The sequence below is a fragment of the Oncorhynchus gorbuscha genome, linkage group LG13, assembly GCF_021184085.1.
Source record: "Oncorhynchus gorbuscha isolate QuinsamMale2020 ecotype Even-year linkage group LG13, OgorEven_v1.0, whole genome shotgun sequence".
Lineage (NCBI taxonomy): Eukaryota > Metazoa > Chordata > Actinopteri > Salmoniformes > Salmonidae > Oncorhynchus > Oncorhynchus gorbuscha.
Window position 1 is genome coordinate 48599774 of NC_060185.1, and position 11097 is coordinate 48610870.

The window sequence follows — 11097 nt, forward strand, 5'->3', positions numbered from 1 at the left end:
ATTGTCATACTTGAGTAAAAGGAAAGATGCCTTAATAGAAAATTGGTGAAAGTCAACCAGTAAAATACTACTTGAGTAAAAGTTTTTACAAATATTTGGGTTTTAAATATACTTAAGTATCAAAGGTAAATGTAATTTCTAAAATATATTTAATCAAAAGTGAAAGTATATAAATCATTTAAAATTCCTTATATTAAGCAAACCAGATGGCAGTATTTAGTTTTTATTTATCGATAGCCAGGGGCACACTCCAACACTCAGACATAATTTATAAACTAAGCATGCGTTTAGTGAGCCTGCCAGATCAGAGGTTGCAGGGATGACCAGGGATGTTCTCTTGATACGTGTGAATGAGACCATTTCCCTGCCCTGCTAAGAATTCAAAATATAACAAGTACTTTTGGGTGTCAGGAAAAATGTATGGTGTAAAAAGTACATTATTTTCTTTAGAAATGTAGTAAAGTAAAAGTTAACAAATATCACTAAAGTATGGATACCCCAAAAAAACAACTTAAGTAAAAATACTTTAAAGTAAAGCAAATACCAAAATATCGTTTTTGGGTGGAATTTTACATTAAGAATGAACAAAAATTCAGGAGCGAGGACCAGGCTTCAATGCAACCCTTAACTAGTTGCCTTGAACGCAGCTCCCTAGCAACTCAACAAACACCAGCTGCTAACCATTACCAATCAGCCTCCTACTGTTTGCAACACTTAACTAGTTGCCTTGAACGTAACTCTTCAAACAATCTCCAGCTGCTAACTGCTAATCAGCCTCCACACCTGTTCTCACTCTTCTTATTAATCACCACTTCCACCCTATTTAAAACCGACCAGTCATTCTTCCCCCCCCACCCCCAAAAAAAGTAATTTTCTTTCACTTAGGTTCCTTCAAGGATCTTATGACCACAGCAGCCTGACTGCCTTTGCCTGACAGTGATGTCTACCTGTAACTCCAAGCCAAACCCGACAGCAGAGGTATCAAACTCATTCCCTGGAGGGCTGAGTGTATGCTGATTCTTTTTTTTTTTTTTTTTTTCCTTTCAATTTGTGTCCAATTAAGACCTAGACACCCAGGTGAGGGGAGTTCCTAACTAATCAGGGACCTTAATTGATCAATCAAGTACAACAGACGAGCGAAAACACATGCCCTGCCCTATAAGAGTCAACTTCCCTGGATCCTTCATCTGCAGCCCTTGGCTTCATCTGGTCCATTCTCGCATCCTTCAATTTCCTCAAATATACTAAACCCATTTCAATTTCTGGTCCTTTACACTTGTGAATACACTGTAAGCTGATCAATTTATACAATGTAGGGTTGCAAAATTCTGGGAACTTTCAATAAATTCCATGGTTTTCCATAAATCCTTGTTGGATGATTCTGGAATACCTCCTTTTTCCCCATCTGATTCCCGGAATCCTCCAACCAGGATATCTGGCAAAAACAAGAATTTATTGAAAGTTGCTGGAATTTTACAACCCTAATGCAATCCATTTCAAGTTTTAGTCAAATACTGAATGGAAAACCTGAAAAAAGAAGAAAAAAACTGTTCAGAAAGAACAGTTTTGAAAGATGTATCAATATCTTGCTGTTAGATTAAATAGTGAGCCTATCATTATCTGATGTATTGGTGTCTAAACAAAGTGTTCATATGGTATTTCACGGAAAACTACGATTTTTCACGAATGACTCCAGGGTGAAAGATGTGTGAAACACCAATTCACAATCAAAAGGTTCAGAACACAAGATGGGGGGGGGGGACATTACAAGTGTTATCAGTTTTGAGTTGTGTACTTGGAGTTTTGAAAATATATCACTTACATCTGATGATTGAACAAACATTAGCCCGATAGAAAGATGTCAAATTCATAGTATTAATAATAAACGTTTACCTTTTGAGTATCTTAATCTTGTTGAGCAAACTCCCAATCCTATTGCAATTGCTTGCCTTAGGGCTCGCACACGTCGCACCAAATGTGGATCTAGCATTTGTCTGCCGTTATGTTCAGCGGGCTGTGTTTTAGGGACCAACCCATTGTAGACATCTGCTGAAATTCTTTTGCGCGATTCTACATGTAAAATCAGTGCTCTCACTCGGTTCGCAAAGTACATTCAGAGGTGTGCGTACTCCAGAAACGCTGTTGATTTGTCTGAGCCCTTTACATTTGGACATATATTTTTTTTTTTTTTTTTTACTGACTGTGTGTCACAGGAGGCTGCAGAGGGGAGGATGGCTCATAATAATGGCCGGAACGGTGCGAATGGAACGTGTCAAACACCTGTAAACCATGTCTTTGCTGTATTTGACACCGTCCCCGCATATTCCACTCTGGCCATTACCACGAGCCTCCCCAATTAAGATGCCACCAACCTCCTGTGTGTGCGTGTGAGGCAGGAAGGGATGGAGGGATAGCCTACAGAGAAATGTAATTGTAGACTTGTTCATATAATATTAGCATATCATTTTATGCAGGTTTGGATTTGTGTCTGAGTGCATAAGAGAGAGAACCATTGTGCACTTGTGGAAGGAGGTTAGCCACATGTTTTAGGAGGGGAAATAATGCAGAAATTCACGCCGGGTGTGTGATTGACATCTCTGGAGGGAGAGCTAAAGGGAGATGGAGAAGGGAAGGTAGTGTGGGGACACCACACAATCTCTCTTTTCAATCACTTTTCTATATGCTCTGAGGGGAAAGTGTTCTCACTCTTAAGTCTATATGAGCATCTGTGGTACAGGCACTGGCTGGGCTCAGAGAGAGAGAGAGCGAGAGAGGGGGGCATGCTCACAGCACAGGGAAGGAGGGAAGAGGAGAGAGACAGTCACAGAAGTGAAGAGACGTGACAGAGAGGAGAGACGCGTACTGCCTCCCAGGAAAAGCAAGGCACAGTACAAGTAGGCTTCTCTCTTATCTTACACACTCTGTGCACACTACTACACACTGCACAGCTATGCATACAAACACACAGAATGCACATAATTACAGTTTTTATCAATGTTGCTTGTTTTATTGTGGAATACAGAAAATATGAACATTTGAAAATGTATTGTGAAATTTGAAATTCTATTCTATAACCCCCCCCCCCAAACAAAAATACTAAAACTATGTATCGCTAGTTTGATGGATGATTTCTTAAAATTATTAATGGTTCAAATGGTATCCAATATTAGAATTTGTAATCACGTGTTATTTGTTCAATCACAAATGTGCTATTATTCTGATATTTGTGTTAGTTCTGCATTAGCCAGTCTTTTTCTTGTGTTTTGTTTGTTGTTGTTGTCTGCCTGATCCTTCAGTCTGCCATAACGACTTTGAATCTGTTGCCCTGCTATCATGACGGACCAATGTGTTTCAGGAGCATTTTGATGGTTATCTCCGTTTCCGTACTGTTTTTAAGCTCACTTCAAAGTAAATAGTGAGGCTGGTCCTTTCACAGTTGAAATGCCATCCAATACTAGACCGCAATACCACTCCGAGTTTCGGACTGACTTTCATCTCGATGTCTCTCTCTGCTTGGACAAGATCCTACGCAGCCTGTGAAGACCTGACGACCCAAATCAAATGCACTCTAGGCTCTCGACGTTGTGCCACGGAGGCGCCGTTCACAAATGCATTTCATTACGTACAGTTGTTTGTCATGTCACCGCGCAATGACTTGGGCAACATGTTCAATCCCTCCTTCTTCCTCACCACCTGTTGCTTTACCATATTCAGAGTGAACTTTCATCTATTTTTCTCTGTATGTCCGTCTACCCATCTCTGTATTTCTCTGTATGTCCGTCTACCCATCTCTGTATTTCTCTGTATGTCCGTCTACCCATCTCTGTATTTCTCTGTATGTCCGTCTACCAATCTCTGTATTTCTTGTATTTCTCTGTATGTCCGTCTACCCATCTCTGTATTTCTCTGTATGTCCATCTACCCATCTCTGTATTTCTCTGTATTTCTCTGTATGTCCATCTACCCATCTCTGTATTTCTCTGTATTTCTTGGCTGAAGCATATTTGATCACAATCCAATTCCTCAAAGTAGGCTGTGATTTGAGGCCACTAATAATCTCATTTTCCTAATCGAATAAATAATGATAGTCGCCCACATGAACTAGAGGGAAAAAAACATTTTAATTGATAAAGCCATCTGATTAATCGCACACACACAACATGCGTCAGTGCAGGCGTGAAACGGTTGGGTTCTGGATGAGATGTCGAGCTCCCCTGTTTTGCAGTCAGAGGGTTTTCAGCTCTCATCAAGGCTCAGAAATGAGACTGGAAGAGCTCCATCAGGTGCACGGCAACAGCATTACAGGGGATGCACATCTGAGGCGCTTAGACCAAGTGAGTAAAGTGAGTGTAGCCAGTAAGGTGGGCGGTCACGGTATTAAAGAGACTGGACAGGTGAGACATGACGTTTGCACAGACGTCCTCCCCCCACCCCCCCCCCCTTCCCCCAAACAAAATGAAATTCTAGTTAGTACATAGAGAAAGAGAGAGGCCCAACTCGGGGGCGGTGACGTTTTCTCATTGTTTCGCCCACCAAGCATTGAGTTTTTGTTTTGAGGTCAATGAGTGTCGAATTCGGTAAGCAGAAAAATGAATGGCTTTTTTGCTATGTGAGGTTTATTTGATCGAATAGAAGTTTCGTAAGTTGTTACACGTGTGCTGATATAATTAGGACACGTGACATCCCGGTATCTTTGAGAAGAAACACTTTTTAGCAGAGTGGTCTCCAGATGGCTATGCATTTTCATGGCGTGAGACTTGTAGCATAGCATCTCTCCAATGAATACAAGCGTTTGACGTCAACAACCCTCATTGAATATTCAAAGAAGGATTACCACAATGAGATGTATCCACCAATCAAATGAACGATAGGCAGGAGCTAGACAGCCCGCCGTGCCACTTTGTGGACAACGAGAGACACGTATCTTGTCAGTACATCTATAATCTTTGGTATATATTAAGTTAGTAGCCAAGGGAGACGGGGCTGCTGAGGGTCAAGGTTATGAACTTAGGTAGGGGTTCAACTATATTCTTTGCTCTATCATGCTGTAAATGATGGTGCTTCCTCCAGTGTTTCTTAACTGCCACAATGAAGTGACTCCCTATGTTGTGCTGTAGGGGAGCAGCGTACTGAGATGGATCCCATCCTGGAGGAGGTCCTAAGTGGGGCCAACACTACTGGAGGCCCCTCCCTGAACCACAGCAACAACCCCCTGGACGTGTTCTCTGGCATGCAGCTGCTGCTGCGCTTCAAGCCCCTCTTCCTGCCCCTCTACTGCCTTCTGGTGGCCGTGGCCGGCATAGGCAACTCCATCCTGCTGGCCTGTATCCTGGCCGACAAGAAGCTCCACAATGCCACCAACTTCTTCATCGGTAACCTGGCGGCTGGCGACCTACTGATGTGTCTGACCTGTGTCCCTCTGACTGCCTCGTACGCCTTCGACAGCCGCGGCTGGGCCTTCGGACGCCCTCTCTGCCACCTGGTGCCGCTGCTGCAGGCCGCCACCGTCTTCGCCTCTGTGCTGTCCCTCACGGCCATCGCTGTGGACCGCTACGTTGTGGTGGCTCACCCAGTGAGGAGGAGGATCTCTGTCGGGGGCTGTGGCGCGGTGGCTCTGGGGGTGTGGGGGTTGTCTCTGGCCCTGGCTGCCCCTCCCTCCCTCCACACCCGCTACCTGGACCTGAGGCCCCGTGGGGTGGAGCTGGTGGTGTGTGAGGAGTTCTGGCCGAGCTCTGGCCAGCTCAGGCTGCTCTACTCCTGCTGTATCCTGGTAGCCTCCTACATGATCCCTCTGCTGTCAGTCAGCATATCCTACTGTGCCATCACAGTGCACCTGAGACGCCACACGCTGCCCGGAGAGCCCTCACACTGCCAGCAGCGCTGGAGCCAGAGGAGGAGGAAAACCTTCTCTCTCCTGGTGGCCTCTGTGCTTGCCTTTGCCCTCTGCTGGCTGCCCCTGCAGGTGAGAACACACGGTTGTGCGTGCACACACACAGGCACAGGTACAATGCACTCACAATGATAGCCCACTGCACTTTCCTGATAGCCCATTAACTTTCCTGACATTGTTGACATTTTTATATAATTAAGCAGATTTATTTGAGAAAATATGAAGAAAGAGCATTTTAGGGGCAGTTGCATCACATAGGCTGTGCATAATCCCAATGTAATCTCAATGTAATCCCAATGTAATCCTAATGCATGTGACCCACTATCTGTGTGCATTCCTCCTCCCTCCCTACAGGTTCTGAACCTGCTGCTGGACCTCGACCCAGACTACCACATTGTGGACAAGCGCTATGTCAACGTGCTGCAGGTGTGCTGCCACCTGGTGGCCATGAGCTCCGCCTGCTACAACCCCTTCATCTACGCCTCCCTGCACAGTAAGGTCTGGCTGCACCTCAAGGGCTACCTGTGCCCTTACTGCCGCCAGGGGCCCCCAGGGGGCCAGCTCCTCTCCCGCTCCACCTCCCGGAATCCGGCCACCTGCCTCAGCCTGCTCTCTGAGGTCTCCGCCCCCGCCAAGGAGACCCCGGGAGCCGTCGGTCCTGAGTCCGACCCCACCAATGACAGCACCCTCTGAAAACATCCGGAACCACGGTATGTTTTATAGGTAGGGGTCAAAGGTCATATACCACAGCAGCAGCCATTACATATATCCAATATACGCGTTAGAGACGACAACGGGTGTCCAGCCAGACACCCGCTGTAGGAGCAGGGAGGAGAGGGAGAATGAGGAGAGACAGTGTGACAGGGGTTTTAGACTGCTCTGGAGACCGTCACCCCTCTGGATAGTTTGTTCTGTTTGCCTTGGGTGTTACTACATAATCCCTGCTGCCAAAGACGATGAGCAGGTCTCCCAGCCATTGGGAGGCGGAGAGTATAAACACTGTCACGACCATGGGCTGGGACGCAGGTCTGGCAGCGGCAGCGGGGGAGATGACCCTTCTCTGAACTCCTCACTCTCCAAATGGATTACAAACTCAACGGAGGAGGACGGCAGGGCAGAAACAGTCTGCAAACACAGCTCGCTCTTTTCGGTTGTTCCCTCATTCGACTATGCTTTTGCCTGATTTTTGAAATCTTTCATACCTTCTCTCCCTCCTTTTAAATCTCTCTTTCCAATTTATTTCAATGTATGTCGCTATACTTTTATATTGATTCCTCTCTCTTTTTCTCTGCCCCCCCCTTTCCCTATCTGCCCCCCCCCCCCTCTCTTTCTTTTCGCCTGGGCGATATGGGACTGATTCCCCAGCCCAGTGCTAGTTACTGTAGGTGTGTTGGAGTATCTTTGAATAGGTGTTGATCCCTGCAGTTGTCCTCTGCAGTCTCAAACCCAATCAGCTCCCTGGAACGCAATTAACCCAAAGCGAAGTGCTATCTGTTCAGTTACCAACAGTGACAATATGGCTGCCATATTAACTGACTGGACAGGAACAGCACCCAGTCTGCCAAATGTACCTCCCAATTGGATTAGTTCCTTATCTGTTGCTGGTTAGCGCAGCTAGAACACAAGGGACTTTTTTTAGTCTTTGTTTCGCCACTTGCTGAACCCAGAGATACTGGCTTTGAGCCTAATCAAATGGATTCATTCCCAGAGGCCCTCTCAGGTGGTGTCTGTGACTTGGGTGTTATGCTCTGTGAAAAAAAGGTTAGAATGTTTTCAAAGTGAATTTCTCCTCCAAAAGAAAATGATGTTGCGCGACGTTCCTACCGTCTGATTTCCCAGTATGTCGTGATACACTGGGCTTCCTTTCTAACCGGGTTGGGCAGCGGTGTCCATGCCTGTCTTAGGGTGGTGGTTGAGACCCTAGTTTCATTCTGACAGTTCATTGGAGGTGTTAGGATGGCTTAGTTAGCCGGCGTCATTGTAGCTACTGTTCACAAGGGCTCCTGAGCACGCTGTCACTGACTCACTCTAGCAAACCACCCATAGCGTCATTCCAACAAGAACACTGGGCCGGAATGACTTTAATTGTGATAGTTATGGATGTTTGTGTTCCAAATCCAAACTGAATGCTGCTGTTACGTGTGAGAAAAAATGTGTTTTTTTTCCCAAATCTGCTAAATATAATGGAAAAGTCTCAGGGGTTTTGAATGAAACTCCTTTAAACAAACGGTTCATGTTGGTTGTGAGTCACACATACACACATTTGAAACAATTCCTCCTGCTAATGCGCATGCCCGCAGTTTCACACATCCCCCCCCCCGTCGCACGCACACGGTTTCTGTTCCGTCTCTGTTGGCATCAGCTTGGTTTCCTGTATGCTGTTCAGGGGCCCCATGTCCATAGGGGGCACAAGGGCACGTACCCCATTATATTTTTCCTGTTGGTTTATTTTTCAGATGTTGCATGAATTACTGAACTTAAATTTTTTAAGCCCACATTTTGACAGCTGTATTTTGCAGTGGGGGGCACAATGACTGGACCAGGCAAAGTGTACCACCTTATTCTGTGGAGATGAATAAAATAAAATAACTAGGCAAGTCAGTTAAGAACAGATTCTTATTTACAATGACGGCCTACCCCCGGCCAATCCCGGACGACGCTTGGCCAATTGTGTGCTCCCCTATGGGACTCCCAATCACGGCCGGTTGGGATACAGCCTGGAATTGAACCAGAGTGTCGGTAGTGACGCCTCAAGCACTGAGACGCAGTGCCTTAGACTGCTGCACCACTCGGGAGCCCCTGGCAAATGGTTCCTTCCTCAGGTGCATGACAGAGTATAGATAGGCAGGACGCTAGATACTGTACTCCAGTGCAGCGGTATTCAATTCTTACCCTATGAGGTCCGGAGCCTACTGTTTTTTTGTTCGACCTGATAAGTAACTGCACCCGCCTGGTGTCTCAGGTCTAAATCAGTCCCCGATTAGAGGGGAACAATGAAAACAAGAAGTAGAACTGGCTTCGAGGTCCAGATTTGAGGGCTCCAGTGTGTGCAGACAGTGTCGTCAGTGGAGGAGGAGAGCGAGTGTCGTGACACACACAGCAGTTGATTTGGTTGTAATGGCCAGTGATGGCTATGACTCGCGGGAGGTAGGCTTGTAAATGAATTCGATCAAGCCACGTAGCCTATTGTTCCTTCTTGATGAATAAATAAGGCAAAAATCTTTTGTTGTTTCTCTGTAATACTTGCCACCTAGCAATTGTATGAAGTTGGCTTTAGCTAGCCAGCGAGATATGTTCCCGATCTCCAAACCTCTACCCAGCTGTTTCAGGCTATCAATCAAGTTGGAGTAGCTATCTTAACTTACATTCATTTCTATATTTTACCCAGATTTTAGCAGAAAATAATATTTAGTTTCTTTAAAAAACAACTAAAAAAACACCAGTCAGTAGGTATGCTTAGATATGCAGAATAATATGTTGTTTAAATGTAATCTGTCACCTTATGATAATATGTTATCTGTGTATTAATTATGATGCCCTGATATATGCCTGTATTGATAATGTGTGTTATCATTCCATGTCCTGTGTTTGGTCATTTGGATGTAATATCCTAGGCATGTTAGTGCAGTATATTGAGATGTGTGATTTACAACAGTCAGAATGACACCCTCATTAAAATTACAAATGAACAAATGAAGAGGTATGCTTAGATAACCTACGCAGAATAATATACATTTTTTTTACATAAAATTAGGCATAATGATTATGGATACATTGTAGGAAAAGGCTGTGTCAAGTGTTTGAAACATGCTAAATTCTCCCCCCCCTCCCCCCCCCCCCCCCCATCCTCCGAGAATAATTGGTGCATGACGCACGCCCCTGATCCTGTTTGTTTGCAAATTAAAAAAGCCTGTGAAATCTTGTCTTGTGAAAAAGAAATGACTCAATTCTCTTTTCGCCTATTTCACACGTCACATTTTCACACACACACAGAGACAAACAGAGACAAAGACTTAAATACACACACGCACATCCACCAATAGCGAAATGAGGTGGCTATTTAAACCAGTACCAGTGACAAGTGCCACAGGAAGCGGCTCTAAACAAAGGGCAGAGCAGTTAGACGGACCAGTAATGTCATGATGTTAAATGTGTGTGCATGCTAATTGGTTTCATTTATCCTATCTGGCAGCCATGACAGTAATGGGATTAGAAAGCCTGCCTGAAAGGCTGTCTTCCCCAATCCCAGCAGGGCTCAACACACAACAGCAGCAGTTTCAGCCCATGGCCTTATAAGTATATAGTCTATGGATGAACCCTAGAGACCGTTCTCACTTTATCTCCTCTCTTGTGCTGGTGTTTGTGTGTGTTGGTGTTTGGGTGTGTGTGTGTGTGGCATGTAGGGAGGGAGTGAGTCACATTACCTATATAACATTGACATGCATTGCAATTAGGGCTGTCAAACGATTTTAAAAAACAATGTAATCAAGTTAACTGCAGGATTTGCTGGGATTAATCGCAAATTCCAAATGTTCTCAAATTGAGGTGTAATTTCAATATTTTTTTTATACAAATAGCATTAGATGAATATTAGGCTAGTGGCCAATTCTCAAAAAGGGCTTTAGGTTTTTTGAGATACCACTAACTGAGGTAGAACAAAACACAAACATGTTTTTTTCACATCTCTAATGTCTAACATTTATGAAATGGATGGTGGTGAACAAATATTTTACTGTAAAAGTGGTTAAATTAATAAATATTGTGACACACCACCTAAACTCAAACAGTGCAGAATAATCCCTAGTTGGAAGGAGGGGTTGTGGGCCACATAAACTCATGGAACCCAATTATACAAGCTTGATATTGCTCAAATTTTAAATACAAACTGTCAGTTGTCTGCCCTACACACACACACAAACCTGTAAACAAAGAGATACAATAGGCTAAAATATCAACTATGAATATTTATAATGAATGTAAGCTTTACTTTTTAGTCGCTGAGTGATAGACTACTTTCCAAGTCAAATTTGTTCAGTGCTGTATGGTCCTGCCTGACAAAAATACATGCAGTTACACGTTTTTCATGTCGTGGCTATTGTAATCTAATCGGCTCTATGGGAAACAAGTGAGCTGAGACAGTGAGTGAAAACAGTCACGTCTTTTCAGTCAAAAGGTTCCTCTCATTTTTATACTGAGCAAAAATATAA

General features: G+C 44.4%; 1 protein-coding gene across 1 annotated transcript; it reads left to right on the plus strand.

Annotated features, from left to right (window-relative positions):
• The first annotated feature begins 2812 nt into the window (after positions 1-2812).
• On the plus strand, positions 2813-8549 carry LOC123993052 (prolactin-releasing peptide receptor-like). Its single transcript, XM_046294805.1, has 3 exons — positions 2813-2894; positions 5118-5962; positions 6245-8549. The coding sequence occupies exons 2-3, from the start codon at positions 5135-5137 to the stop codon at positions 6581-6583; spliced, it is 1167 nt and encodes a 388-aa protein (XP_046150761.1). The 5' UTR covers positions 2813-2894; positions 5118-5134; the 3' UTR covers positions 6584-8549.
• The last annotated feature ends 2548 nt before the right edge of the window (positions 8550-11097 follow it).

Bases quoted from the DNA above. Each gene is read 5' to 3' on its own strand.
- LOC123993052 (XM_046294805.1), top strand. From the start codon at position 5,135: ATGGATCCCATCCTGGAGGAGGTCCTAAGTGGGGCCAACACTACTGGA. The intron at 5,963-6,244 runs GTGAGAACACAC...CCCTCCCTACAG, and splicing joins TCTGCTGGCTGCCCCTGCAG to GTTCTGAACCTGCTGCTGGA.